General features: G+C 47.3%; 1 protein-coding gene across 1 annotated transcript in view; it reads right to left on the reverse strand.

The window, feature by feature from the left end:
* The window catches only part of LOC140411415 (protein eyes shut homolog), a 214,823-nt gene extending 200,005 nt beyond the window's left edge, over positions 1-14,818 (reverse strand). Inside the window, exon 1 of the mRNA XM_072500523.1 lies at positions 14,582-14,818. Coding sequence (XP_072356624.1) covers positions 14,582-14,747 — 166 coding nt within the window. The 5' untranslated portion in view covers positions 14,748-14,818. The remainder of the gene's footprint in view (positions 1-14,581) is intronic.
* Between the last annotated feature and the right edge of the window lie 339 nt (positions 14,819-15,157).

The raw sequence follows: 15,157 nt of genomic DNA on the forward strand, positions 1-15,157 counted from the left end.
AGGACTATGTGCCGGACCTTTGACAGGACTGGCTCCGTCTGGGTCCACTCACGGATCTGTGATGCCGTGACAGGCAAGGTGTCCATAAAATTTAGGGTTGCAACCACCTCACCGGTTGTGGGGTCGACATGGGGCCGGTCGATAAAGGCAATCGGCTCAGTGCGTCAGCATTTGCTATCTGCGTACCTGGTTTGTGCTCCAGAGAATACTCGTATGCAGCAAGCAACAAAGCCCAGCGCTGGATCCGTGCAGAAGCAATGGGCGGTATTGGTTTATCCTCTCTGAAAAGTCCCAGCAGAGGCTTATGATCAGTCACAATAGTGAAATGGCGGGCATACACGTACTGGTGGAAGCGTTTCACCGCAAAAACCACTGCCAGGCCCTCCTTCTCGATCTGCGCGTACTTTTTCTCCGCTGCAGTCAATGGGCGGGAGGCGAAAGCTATCGGTCGCTCGGCCCCGTTCTCCATCTTGTGGGACAGGGCGGCCCCAATACCATACGGGGATGCATCACATGTGACGAGCAAAGGCTTTCCAGGATCATAGTGGGTTAGTAACCTAGACAACACAATTGTTGCTTTACCCGCCGGAAAGCGGTTTCTTGCGGCTGACCCCAAACCCAGGTGTGATTTTTCTTTAGCAGAAGGTGCAAAGGGGCCAGCGTAGTTGCCAGATTGGGGAGGAACTTCCCGTAATAGTTTACGAGACCGAGAAAAGAACGAAGATGCGAAGTGTCAGTCGGGGCGGGGGCATGTTGAATTGCACGCACCTTCTCTGCGACGGGGTGCAAACCTTCGCGGTCCACCTGATAACCTAGGTAGACTACTTCCTTTGACTGAAATACGCACTTTGTGCGACGCAAACGGACTCCAGCCTCCGAAAGGCGTCCAAGGACAGCCTCCAGATTTTCCAAATGTTCCTGCTCCGACGTCCCTGTAATCAAAACGTCATCTAGGTAGACAGCCACACGTGGTAAACCTCTCAAAATGCCCTCCATAACACGTTGAAAAATTGCGCAGGCAGAGGATACTCCAAAGGGTAACCGTGTATATTCATACAGGCCCCGGTGTGTATTAATCACCGGAGGGTTTAAACTAGTATGGCAGGGGGGTGGGCACGGGAGCAATAGGTCAGAAGGTGAGAGCATTGAGGGAGAACTAGGGAATAGGGACAGTGTGGCTCTGAGGCAGAGCAGACAGGTAGAAGTTGCTGAACACAGCGGGTCTGGTGGCCTGAAGTGCATATGTTTTAATGCAAGAAGTATTACGGGTAAGGCAGATGAACTTAGAGCTTGGATTAGTACTTGGAACTATGATGTTGTTGCCATTACAGAGACCTGGTTGAGGGAAGGGCAGGATTGGCAGCTAAACGTTCCAGGATTTAGATGTTTCAGGCGGGATAGAGCGGGATGTAAAAGGGGAGGCGGAGTTGCGCTATTGGTTCGGGAGAATATCACAGCTGTACTGCGAGAGGACACCTCAGAGGGCAGTGAGGCAATATAGAATCATAGAATCATAGAAGTTTACAGCATGGAAACAGGCCCTTCGGCCCAACCAGTCCATGCCGCCCAGTTTTTACCATTAAGCTAGTCCCAGTTGCCCGCACTTGGCCCATAACCCTCTATACCCATCTTACCCATGTAACCATCTAAATGCTTTTTGAAAGACACAATTGTACCCGCCTCTACTACTACCTCTGGCAGCCCATTCCAGACACTCACTACCCTCTGAGTGAAGAAATTGCCCCTCTGGGCCCTTCTGAATCTCTCCCCTCTCACCTTAAACCTATGCCCTCTAGTTTTAGACTCCCCTACCTTTGGGAAAAGATGTTGACTATCTACCTTATCTATGCCCCTCATTATTTTATAGACCTCTATAAGATCACCCCTAAGCCTCCTACGCTCCAGGGAAAAAAGTCCCAGTCTATCCAGCCTTTCCTTATAACTCAAACCATCAAGTCCCGGCAACATCCTAGTAAATCTTTTCTGCACTCTTTCTAGTTTAATAATATCCTTTCTATAATAGGGTGACCAGAACTGCACACAGTATTCCAAGTGTGGCCGTACCAATGTCTTGTACAACTTCAACAAGACGTCCCAACTCCTATATTCAATGTTCTGACCAATGAAACCAAGCATGCCGAATGCCTTCTTCACCACCCTGTCCACCTGCGACTCCACCTTCAAGGAGCTATGAACCTGTACTCCTAGAGCTCTTTGTTCTATAACTCTCCCCAACGCCATACCATTAACTGAGTAGGTCCTGGCCTGATTCGATCTGCCAAAATATGGGTAGAGATCAGGAATAAGAAGGATGCAGTCACAATGTTGGGGGTTTACTACAGGCCTCACAACAGCCAGCGGGAGATAGAGAGCAGATAGGTAGACAGATTTTGGAAAAGAGTAAAAACAACAGGGTTGTGGTGATGGGAGACTTCAACTTCCCCAATATTGACTGGGACTCACTTAGTGCCAGGGGCTTAGACGGGGCGGAGTTTGTAAGGAGCATCCAGGAGGGCTTCTTAAAACAATATGTAGACAGTCCAACTAGGGAAGGGGCGGTACTGGACTTGGTATTGGGGAATGAGCCCGGCCAGGTGGTAGATGTTTCAGTAGGGGAGCATTTCGGTAACAGTGACCACAATTCAGTAAGTTTTAAAGTACTGGTGGACAAGGATAAGAGTGGTCCGAGGATGAATGTGCTAAATTGGGGGAAGGCTAATTCTAACAATATTAGGCGGGAACTGAAGAGCATAGATTGGGGGGCGGATGTTTGAGGGCAAATCAACATCTGACATGTGGGAGGCTTTCAAGTGGCAGTTGAAAGGAATTCAGGACCGGCATGTTCCTGTGAGGAAGAAGGATAAATACGGCAATTTTCGGGAACCTTGGATGACGAGAGATATTGTCGGCCTCGTCAAAAAGAAAAAGGAGGCATTTGTCAGGGCTAAAAGGCTGGGAACAGACGAAGCCTGCGTGGAATATAAGGAAAGTAGGAAGGAACTTAAGCAAGGAGTCAGGAGGGCTAGAAGGGGTCACGAAAAGTCATTGGCAAATAGGGTTAAGGAAAGTCCCAAGGCTTTCTACACGTACATAAAAAGCAAGAGGGTAGCCAGGGAAAGGGTTGGCCCACTGAAGGATAGGCAAGGAATCTATGTGTGGAGCCAGAGGAAATGGGCGAGGTACTAAATGAATACTTTGCATCAGTATTCACCAAAGAGAAGAAATTGGTAGATGTTGTGTCTGGAGAAGGGTGTGTAGATAGCCTGGGTCACATTGAGATCCAAAAAGACGAGGTGTTGGGTGTCTTAAAAAATATTACGGTAGATAAGTCCCCAGGGCCTGCTGGGATCTACCCCAGAATACTGAAGGAGGCTGGAGAGGAAATTGCTGAGGCCTTGACAGAAATCTTTGGATCCTCGCTGTCTTCAGGGGATGTCCCGGAGGACGGGAGAATAGCCAATGTTGTTCCTATGTTTAAGAAGGGTAGCAAGGATAATCCCGGGAACTACAGGCCGGTGAGCCTTACTTCAGTGGTAGGGAAATTACTGGAGAGAATTCTTCGAGACAGGATCTACTCCCATTTGGAAGCAAATGGACGTATTAGTGAGAGGCAGCACGGTTTTGTGAAGGGGAGGTCTTGTCTCACTAACTTGATAGAGTTTTTCGAGGAGGTCACTAAGATGATTGATGCAGGTAGGGCAGTGGATGTTGTCTATATGGACTTCAGTAAGGCCTTTGACAAGGTCCCTCATGGTAGACTAGTACAAAAGGTGAAGTCACACAGGATCAGGGGTGAGCTGGCAAGGTGGATACAGAATTGGCTAGGCCATAGAAGGCAGAGAGTAGCAATGGAAGGATGCTTTTCTCATTGGAGGGCTGTGACCAGTGGTGTTCCACATGGATCAGTGCTGGGACCTTTGCTCTTTGTAGTATATATAAATGATTTGGAGGAAAATGTAACTGGTCTGATTAGTAAGTTTACAGACGATACAAAGGTTGGTGGAATTGCGGATAGCGATGAGGACTGTCGGAGGATACAGCAGGATTTAGATTGTTTGGAGACTTGGGCGGAGAGATGGCAGATGGAGATTAATCCGGACAAATGTGAGGTAATGCATTTTGGAAGGTCTAATGCAGGTAGGGAATATACAGTGAATGGTAGAACCCTCAAGAGTATTGAATGTCAAAGAGATCTAGGAGTACAGGTTCACAGTTCATTGAAAGGGGCAACACAGGTGGAGAAGGTAGTCAAGAAGGCATACGGCATGCTTGCCTTCATTGGCCGGGGCATTGAGTATAAGAATTGGCAAGTCATGTTGCAGCTGTATAGAACCTTAGTTAGGCCACACTTGGAGTCTAGTGTTCAATTCTGGTCGCCACACTACCAGAAGGATGTGGAGGCTTTAGAGAGGGTGCAGAAGAGATTTACCAGAATGTTGCCTGGTATGGAGGGCATTAGCTATGAGGAGCGGTTGAATAAACTCAGTTTGTTCTCACTGGAACGAAGGAGGTTGAGGGGAGACCTGATAGAGGTATACAAAATTATGAGGGGCATAGACAGAGTGGATAGTCAGAGGCTTTTCCCCAGGGTAGAGGGGTCAATTACTAGGGGGCATAGGTTTAAGGTGAGAGGGGCAAGGTTTAGAGTAGATGTACGAGGCAAGTTTTTTACGCAGAGGGTAGTGGGTGCCTGGAACTCGCTACCGGAGGAGGTGGTGGAAGCAGGGACGATAGTGACATTTAAGGGGCATCTTGACAAATACATGAATAGGATGGGAATAGAGGGATACGGACACAGGAAGTGTAGAAGATTGTAGTTTAGTCGGGCAGCATGGTCGGCACGGGCTTGGAGGGCCGAAGGGCCTGTTACTGTGCTGTACATTTCTTTGTTCTTTGTTAATCGTTACATATGGTCGGGAGGCAGGGTCCAGCTCCAACTGCAGGTAGGCGTGACTCATATCTAATTTTGTGAACGAGAGTCCACCTGCAAGCTTCGCGTAGAGATCCTATATGCGAGGCATTGGATATCGGTCGAGTCGGGAAACCGTATTCACTGTAAGTTTATAGTCGCCACACAAGCGAACTGTGACATCTGGCTTCATTACAGGTACAATTGGTGCTGCCCAATCAGCAAAATGGACGGGCCTGATAATACCCAAACTCTCTAAACGAGTGAGCTCCCCTTCTACCTTCTCGAGCAACCGTAAGGCACTGGGCGCGCCCGGAAATAGCACGGCGTGGCTCCTGGTTCGACTTGGATACGGGCTACAGCCCCTTTTATTTTTCCCAAACCAGGCTGGAATACATCTGGGTATCGTCCGAGCACCTCAGTCAACCCTTCAGAAACTGTTTGGAGGGTGTGCTGCTATTGCAACTGCAAATGGCGCAACCAGTCCCGACCCAACAGGCTGGGCCCATGGCCGCGCACCACGATAAGTGGGAAACGCCCCTCCTGGCGTCCATAAACAACAGGGGTCATTGTAGTTCCTGCAATGTCCAGTGGTTCCCCCGTGTAGGTGCCAACCTGGCCTGTGAGTCGGTTAATGTAAGGGTCTGTATACCCTGCTTGATGCGGTCGAATGTCCTCTGGGCGATCACGGATCCCGCTGCGCCAGTATCCAACTCCATCTCAAGCGGGTGGCCATTGAGCCGTACTGTCACCTTAATGGGGGCCACACGGTGAGCTGCCACACAATGCAGCTGCAGGCAGTCGTCCTCCGTCTCCACGTCCTCAGGAGTAGTCGCCGCAGGTTCATCCACATGGAAGGTACGGCCCCTGGGCTGGTCCCAGTTATGGCCCCTGGGCTGGTCCCAGTTTCGGTCGGAACGACGGTGCCTCTGGCGACCCCAGGACCGCCGTCCGCGACGGGGTCGTCGCCTACAAGTCTGACACGGACATGGCTCCTCATCCATTGGTTCTGGAGAAGGCTCCCTTCGGGGAGGAATGTCCGACGGCCACTGGCGTCGGTCCGGACGTTGCCTCGCCCAAGGTACCGCAGGAGTGCGGGGGGACGTTTTCGGACGGAAGGGGTTGCGCCCCAAAGCATGCACTTCCATTCCCTGTCGCTCCTGTACTCCTCGTTCTGCGCTCTCTCGGGACAATACTATTTGAATGGCCTGTTGAAAAGTCAATGTTGGCTCAGCTAACAATTTTCTCTGGGTGGCCGCATTGTTAATACCGCAAACCAAACGGTCGCGTAACATTTCTGACAAGGTCTCACCATAGTCACAGTACTCCGCAATCCTGCGTAGCTTGGATAGAAAATCGGCAAGGGATTCTCCAGGGGTCCTCTCAGCGGTATTAAACCGGTAACGCTGGACTATCGTGGACGGGGTTGGGTTAAATTGTAGCCCCACTATATTCACAAGTTCATCAAACATTTTGGTGTCCGGCGCAGCTGGGTACGTAAGGCTCCTAATCACCCCAAACGTATGGAGGCCGCAAGCGGTGAGCAATATGACCACCTGGCGCTCGTTTTCGGTGATGTTGTTTGCCCGGAAATAGTAACGCATCCATTGTGTGCACTGGTTCCAGCTTTCCAGCGCAGCATCAAAAACATCCAAACATCCGTACAGAGGCCAGGTATAATAGAAACAACTTCCAACCTGTATCCAACAAAAATCCAGGGAGGTGGCTTCAGCAGTATAGACAGCTATTTACTTTAACCTTCGTCGCCAGTTTTGTGAGGGCCACGAAGAATCCAGCACGAGTTTTAAGGATACAAAGTAATAACATTTATTTACAATAACATATATATATATAACAGTAGCAGTAACTTCCCTTGCTGCATACTCCATCCTGCCGGTTCCTGAACTGGCCAGCTTTATTTATACTAGGAGTTTACTAGTGGTTTCTCCACCCACCTCATTGGGGAAGCTCATACTCCCACAGGATTGTGGGATTGTCATTAGTCCCCAGCCAATGGTAAGTAGGCAGGTTATAACAGGCCCCATGTGTCATTTGTTGCTAATGATGAAGATTACATAGAAATGTGCCTTTCAAATGTTCCAAGGGATTCTTTTGAGACTCGTAAAAGGGGGACAACACAAAATGTGTTGAAGTGGAGCTTTAGTTTGAAGGCCGCCCATTCAACTTGGAGAAGCTGTTGAACTCAGTTAACAGAATTCTGCGAGATGGCTGAACGTTATGGCTCTCAGCTTGTCAAACTGTTGTAGATGGAGGCCAAGACTCCACAAGAGGCCATGCTGACTGGGTACAGATGGAGGTTGAGAAGGTAAAATCAAGCACTAGTGTTTTGTGCTTAAACAAAGGAGATTACAATGGGATGAGAGAAGAACTAGCTAAGGTAGACTGGGAGCAAAGACTTTACAGTGAAACAGTTGAGAAACAGTGGAGAACCTTCCAAGTGATTTTTCACAGTGCTCAGCAAAGGTTTGTACCAACAAAAAGGAAGGGTGGTAAAAAGAGGGAAAATCGACCGTGGATATCTAAGGAAATAAGGGAGAGTGTCAAATTGAAGGAAAAAACATACAAAGTAGCAAAGATCAGTGGGAGACTAGAGGACTGGGAAATCTTTAGGGGGCAACAGAAAGCTACTAAAAAAGCTATAAAGAAGAGTAGGATAGATTATGAGAGTAAACTTGCTCAGAATATAAAAACAGATAGTAAAAGTTTCTACAAATACATAAAACAAAAAAGAGTGGCTAAGGTAAATATTGGTCCTTTAGAGGATGAGAAGGGGGATTTAGTAATGGGAGATGAGGAAATGGCTGAGGAACTGAACAGGTTTTTTGGGTCAGTCTTCACAGTGGAAGACACAAATAACATGCCAGTGACTGATGGAAATGAGGCTATGACAGGTGAGGACCTTGAGAGGATTGTTATCACCAAGGAGGTAGTGATGGGCAAGCTAATGGGGCTAAAGGTGGACAAGTCTCTTGATGGAATGCATCCCAGAGTGCTAAAAGAGATAGCGAGGGAAATTGCAAATGCACTAGTGATAATTTACCAAAATTCACTAGACTCTGGGGTGGTCCCGGCGGATTGGAAATCAGCAAACATGGCACCACTGTTTAAAAAAGGAGGTAGGCAGAAAGCGGGTAATTATAGGCCAGTGAGCTTAACTTCGGTAGTAGGGAAGATGCTGGAATCTATCATCAAGGATGAAATAGCGAGGCATCTGGATGGAAATTGTCCCATTGGACAGACGCAGCATGGGTTCATAAAGGGCAGGTCGTGCCTAACTAATTTAGAGGAATTTTTTGAGGACATTAACAGTGCGGTAGATAACGGGGAGCCAATGGATGTGGTATATCTGGATTTCCAGAAAGCCTTTGACAAGGTGCCACACAAAAGGTTGTTGCATAAGATAAAGATGCATGGCATTAAGGGGAAAGTAGTAGCATGGATAGAGGATTGCTTAATTAATAGAAAGCAAAGAGTGGGGATTAATGGGTGTTTCTCTGGTTGGCAATCAGTAGCTAGGGATGTCCCTCAGGGATCAGTGTTGGGCCCACAACTGTTCACAATTTACATAGATGATTTGGAGTTGGGGACAAAGGACAATGTGTCCAAGTTTGCAGACGACACTAAGATAAGTGGTAAAGCAAAAAGTGCAGAGGATACTGGAAGTCTGCAGAGGGATTTGGATAGGCTAAATGAATGGGCTAGGGTCTGGCAGATGGAATACAATGTCGACAAATGTGAGGTTATTCATTTTGGTAGGAATAACAGCAAAAGGGATTATTATTTAAATGATAAAATATTAAAACATGCTGCTGTGCAGAGAGACCTGGGTGTGCTAGTGCATGAGTCGCAAAAAGTTGGTTTTCAGGTGCAACAGGTGATTAAGAAGGCAAATGGAATTTTGTCCTTCATTGCTACAGGGATGGAGTTTAAGACTAGGGAGGTTCTGCTGCAATTGTATAAGGTGTTAGTGAGGCCACACCTAGAGTATTGTGTTCAGTTTTGGTCTCCTTACTTGAGAAAGGACGTACTGGCACTGGAGGGTGTGCAGAGGAGATTCACTAGGTTAATCCCAGAGCTGAAGGGGTTGGATTACAAGGAGAGGTTGAGTAGACTGGAACTGTACTTGTTGGAATTTAGAAGGATGAGGGGGGATCTTATAGAAACATATAAGATTATGAAGGGAATAGATAGGATAGATGCGGGCAGGTTGTTTCCACTGGCGGGTGAAAGCAGAACTAGGGGGCATAGCCTCAAAATAAGGGGAAGTAGATTTAGGACTGAGTTTAGGAGGAACTTCTTCACCCAAAGGGTTGTGAATCTATGGAATTCCTTGCCCAGTGAAGCAGTAGAGGCTCCTTCATTCAATGTTTTAAAGATAAAGATAGATAGTTTTTTGAAGATTAAAGGGATTAAGGGTTTATGGTGTTCGGGCAGGAAAGTGGAGCTGAGTCCACAAAAGATCAGCCATGATCTCATTGAATGGTGGAGCAGGCTCGAGGGGCCAGATGGCCTACTCATGCTCCTAGTTCTTATAATCTTATGTTCTTATGTTTCAGGAGGGATAGAGGGGGATGTAAAAGGGATGGCGGAGTTGCGCTACTGGTTAGGGAGAATATCGCAGCTGCACTACGGCAGGAAACTTCAGAGGGCAGCGAGGCTTTCTGGGTAGCGATCAGGAATAAGAAGGGTACAGTCACAATGTTGGAGGTTTACTACAGGCCACCCAACAGCCAGCAGGACTTAGAGGAGCAGATTGGAAGACAGATTTTTGAAAGGATAAAAGCAAAAGGGTTGTTGGGATGGGAGACTTCAACTTCCCCAATATTGACTGGGACTCACTTAGTGCTAGTGGCTTGGAGTTTGTAAGAAGCATCCAGGAGGGCTTCTTAAAACAATATGTAGATTGTCCAATTAGAGAAGGGGCTGTACTGGACCTGGTATTGGGGAATGAGCCCGGCCAGGTGGTAGAAGTTTCAGAAGGGGAGCATTTCGGGAACAGTGACCACAATTCAGTAAGTTTTAAAGTGCTGGTGGCCAAGGATAAGAGTGGTAAATGTGCTAAATTGGGGGAAGGCTAATTATAACAATATTAGGCGGGAACTGAAGACCCAAGATTGGGGGCAGATGTTTGAGGGTAAATCAACATCTGACACGTGGGAGGCTTTCAAATGTCAGTTGAAAGGAATTCAGGACCGGCAGGTGCCTGTGCGGAAGAAGGATAAATATGGCAAATTTTGCGATCCTTGGATAACGAGAGATATTGTAAGCCTCGTCAAAAAGAATAAAGGAGGCATTTGTCAGGGCTAGAAGGCTGGGAACAGCCGAAGCCTGTGTGAATATAAGGAAAGTAGGAAGGAACTTAAGCAAGGAGTCAGGAGGGTTAAAAGGGGTCACGAAAAGTCATTGGCAAATAGGGTTAAGGAAAAAGCAACAGGGTAGCCAGGGAAAGGGTTGGCCCACTGAAGGATAGTCAAGGGAATCTATGTGTGGAGCCAGAGGAAATGGGGGAGGTACTAAATGTGCATCAGTATTCACCAAAGAGAAGGAATTGGTGGATGTTGAGTCTGGAGAAGGATGTGTCGATAGCCTGGGTCACATTGAGATCCAAAAAGACGAGGTGTTGGGCGTCTTGAAAAATATCAATGTAGGTAAGTCCCCAGGGCATGATGGGATCTACCCAGAATACTGAAGGAGGCAAGAGAGGAAATTGCTGAGGCCTTAACAGAAATCTTTGGATCCTCACTGTCTTCAGGTGATAGTCCCTGATGATGGAGATAGACAATGTTGTTCCTTTGTTTCAGACGGGTAGCAAGGATAGTGCTGGGTGGGGTTACTGGGTTATGGGGATAGGGTGGAGGTGTTGACCTTGGGTGGGGTGCTCGTTCCAGGAGCCGGTGCAGACTCGATGGGCTGAATGGCCTCCTTCTGCATTGTAAATTCTATGATAAATTCGATGATAATCCAGGGAACTACAGGCCGGTGAGCCTTATGTCAGTGGTAGGGAAATTACTGGAGAGAATTCTTCGAGACAGGATCTACTCCCATTTGGAAGCAAGTGGTCGTATTAGCGAGAGGCAGCACGGTTTTGTGAAGTGGAGGTTGTGTCTCACTAACTTGATAGAGTTTTTCGAAGAGGTCACAAAGATAATTGATGCAGGTAGGGCAGTGGATGTTGTCTATCTGGACTTCAGTAAGGCTTTTGACAAGGTCCCTCATGGCAGACTGGTACAAAAGGTGAAGTCACATGGGATCAGAGGTATGCTGGCAAGATGGATACAGAACTGGCTAGGTCATAGAAGGCAGAGAGGAGCAATGGAATGGTGCTTTTCTGATTGGAGGGCTGTGACTAGTGGTGTTCCGCAGGGATCAGTGCTGGGTCCTTTGCTGTTCGTAGTATATATAAATGATTTGGAGGAAAATGTAACTGGTCTAATTTGTAAGTTTGCGGACGACACAAAGGTTAGTGGAATTGCGGATAGCGATGAGGACTGTCAGAGGATACAGCAGGATTTAGATTGTTTGGTGACTTGGGCGGAGAGATGGCAGATGCAGTTTAATCCAGACAAATGTGAGGTAATGCATTTTGGAAGGTCTAATGCAGGTAGGGAATATACAGTGAATGGTAGAACCCTCAGGAGTATTGACAGTCAGAGAGATCTAGGTATACAGGTCAACAAGTCACTGAAAGGGGCAACACAGGTGGAGAAGCTAGTCAAGAAGGCATACAGAATGCTTGCCATCATTGGCCAGGGCATTGAGGATAAAAATTGGCAAGTCATGTTGCAGCTGTATAGAACCTTAGTTAGGCCACACGGAGTATAGTGTTCAATTCTGGTCGTCACACTACCAGAAGGCTTTAGAGAGGGTGCAGACGAGATGTACCAGGATGTATAAAGTCTTACATTAGCTATGAGGAGAGGTTGAATATACTTGGTTTGTTCTCACTGGAATGAAGGAGGTTGAGGGGCGACCTGATAGAGGTCTACAAAATTATGAGGGGCATAGACAGAGTGGATAGTCAGAGACTTTTTCCCAGGGTAGAGAGGCCAATTACTAGGGAGCACAGGTTTAAGTTGCGAGGGGCAAGGTTTAGAGGAGATGTACGTGGTATGTTTTTTACACAGAGGGTAGTGGGCGCCTGGAACTCGCTGCCGGAGGAGGTGGTGCAAGCTGGGACGATAGTGACATTTAAGGGGCATCTTGGCAAATACATGAATAGGATGGGAATAGAGGGATACGGACCCCGGAAGTGTGGAAGATTTTAGTTTGGACAGGCAGCATGGTCGGCGCAGGCTTGGAGGGCCAAAGGGCCTGTTCTTGTGCTGTACATTTCTTTGTTCTTTGTTCTTAAACAATTTGTTTGCCAGATTGTTACTTCTGCAAACTGGCAATCTGTCAAGTAAAAGATCAGCATTGGAAATGTAGAAAAGTCTTCAGATGAGTTTAAATAACTTCATTTCATGGATAAACAGATAGAGTTAATTGCACAGCATTAAAAGGGCAGCCTCGAATAATAAGAATGTGCAAATGTTAAATCTTTCCCATTGCGTTTCTGTATTCAGTCTGTATTCACTACTGAGATAGTGGGCATGATTCTGCAACCTCGTTGTGCCTGGCTTGGTGTTAGGATCAGGCCATTAAATCTCGTAAGAGGCCTCTAGTGAGATTTGCGATGCTTGAAATATGAATGAAATGAAAATCGCTTATTGTCACAAGTAGGCTTCAAATGAAGTTACTGTGAAAAGCCTCTAGTCGCCACATTCCGGCGCCTGTTCAGGGAGGCTGGTTCATCTCGCAAGATCACAAGAATGTGCGTCATGAATTAAAGAGCAGAAATCCTTCAATTGGTATGGGAGTGTCCCGAACACGTCTGAACTGTGCAGTAACACTAATTAGTACAGTACGAAGTCTTACATCACCAGGTTAAAGTCCAACAGGTTTGTTTCGATCTAATTAGTAGGATGCTCCTTTACTCACTCCAGAAGTGCATTATTTGACTCTACCCACATGCCCACAAGAACCGTCCCTGGTGATTATTTTAATTGTTTATTTTTGTCCCGCGTCATTGCATCTGCTTGCAAAATGGTGATGCTCAAGTTTTATTGTGAGACCAGCTTCCAACCTCCTGCCCCATACCCTGTCACCGTTAAAGATCCACCCATTGTGCTGGAAGACCATATTTCAGGCGTATTTCCCTCCTTCTGCTCACTCTCCTTCCTTCCCCTCTAATCACAGATCCCACTGTAAACATTGTTGATATCCCTATCCTGTCCCAGCCTTTTGATGTCCCAATGCTCCATGTTGACCTGACCCCTCCCCATCTTGGAACCCTGTGCACATTGACCTAGCGAGACCACCCCTCCTTCTATGAGACCATCAAGTGCCCCTCACTGTATTACCTGTTCCCCATCAACAGGCTGCAGATACCACCTTCAACTGTGACTGTCTCATCTGTGGTCCAGTGCCAATTTAACAACACCCAGGACCAACATGTGTGAGGGACTGACCATGCTGGGCATGATTCCCTTCCTCTACAGGACCCAGGGCATTGCCAAGCACTGCCCTCTAAATTGTTGTGCTTTTTTCCCAGAACAGTCTATGCTTTGTGGCCATGACTAACTTCACGCTCGCTCACCCCCAGCCATGTGTCCCTGTGCATCATCCCGCTACCAACCCCATTCAAGCCTTTGCCTTCCAGCACCCCCTCACCTTCCCGGTGGTCTTGCCTGAGCAGCTTTGTCATGGACAACCGCCACCCGCCTTCCTACTGGTTTTGATTGATACGGATTTGGTGCAGTGATGAGAGCAGTGAAAGGTACTTAATCACTGCGCACACAAACCCCAAGGTCACAGGTGAAGTTCACTTTTCAAGGTGCACGTCACTTACATCTGGTAGTGAATCACGACTGTCTAATTACTGAACAACATGGCCATTTGATCTCGAAGGGAAGCATGATTCTGGTGAGCTGGGTTTTTAATGGGCATTCATAGATACATAGATACATAGAAGATAGGAGCAGGAGGAGGCCTTTTGGCCCTTCGAGCCTGCTCCGCCATTCATCACGATCTTGGCTGATCATCCAACTCAAAAGCCTAATCCTGCTTTCCCCCATAGCCTTTGATCCCATTCTCCCCAAGTGCTATCCAGCCGCCTCATGAATATATTCAAAGTTTTAGCATCAACAGGCGCCGGAATATGGCGACTAGGGGCTTTTCACAGTAACTTCATTTGAAGCCTACTTGTGACAATAAGCGATTTTCATTTCATTTTTTTCATTTCAACTACTTCCTGTGGTAATGAATTCCACAGGCTCACCACTCTTTGTGTGAAGAAATGTGTCCTTACACCTGTCAGATATGGTTTACCCTGAATCCTCAAACTGTGACCCCTGGCTCTGGACACACCCATCACTGGTAACATCTCTCTCCCAGCCACCAATATAGACTGACTGGTCATCGATCTCCTTACTCTTTGTCGGATCTTGCTGTGTGCAGACCAGCACCGATAGAAATGCTAATTATTTTCTCTTCAAGACACTCTCCCAGTCGGAATGGTTGCTTCTAACCAGATACAAAAACATAACATCATGGACCTTTGATCCCATACCCTTCATGAAATTGCAGAGCAATTCATTGTTAACAGAAAGTTACCTTTTTCACAGAAACGCCCAGCAAAATGTAGAGGGCAGTCACACTGTAAAGATGCAGCTCCACTGGGCAACCAGGTGTCACGGCAAGTACCCCCATTCTGGCAAACATCTGCTTGACAGTTGGAGGCCTTTGGAGGTGGAATGTGGGCGGGCAATAGTGGTGACATCCCTGGAGAGGTTGCAAAATCGGCAAGGACAGTCTGCGATGTTGATGTCGAACCTGCAGGCAGCAGGGTGTTGATCCCGGGAAATCTGCAAGAAACCAGATTTAGAACAACTGTCAGCTGGAATACAAATACCTGGTTTTGCGTGGAGAAGCACATTGCGTGAAATTTAATCTGAACAAGTCAGATCTGAAACAAGTTTTTACATATTCGGGGAAATTAACAAATTGGGTGGAGAGAAAATTACATAGTAGGTTTCTTTCTTCCTCGAAGACAAACAAGAGCTCATTTATCATGGAATCTCATAGACTGAACGAGGTCATTCGGACCTATCGTGCCTGTACCAGCCTTCCGGGAAGGTGACCAATTCGTCCAAGTCCCCTGCTCCCCATAACCATGCACTCTACTCTCTT

This window comes from Scyliorhinus torazame, chromosome 4, assembly GCF_047496885.1.
Source record: "Scyliorhinus torazame isolate Kashiwa2021f chromosome 4, sScyTor2.1, whole genome shotgun sequence".
NCBI lineage: Eukaryota > Metazoa > Chordata > Chondrichthyes > Carcharhiniformes > Scyliorhinidae > Scyliorhinus > Scyliorhinus torazame.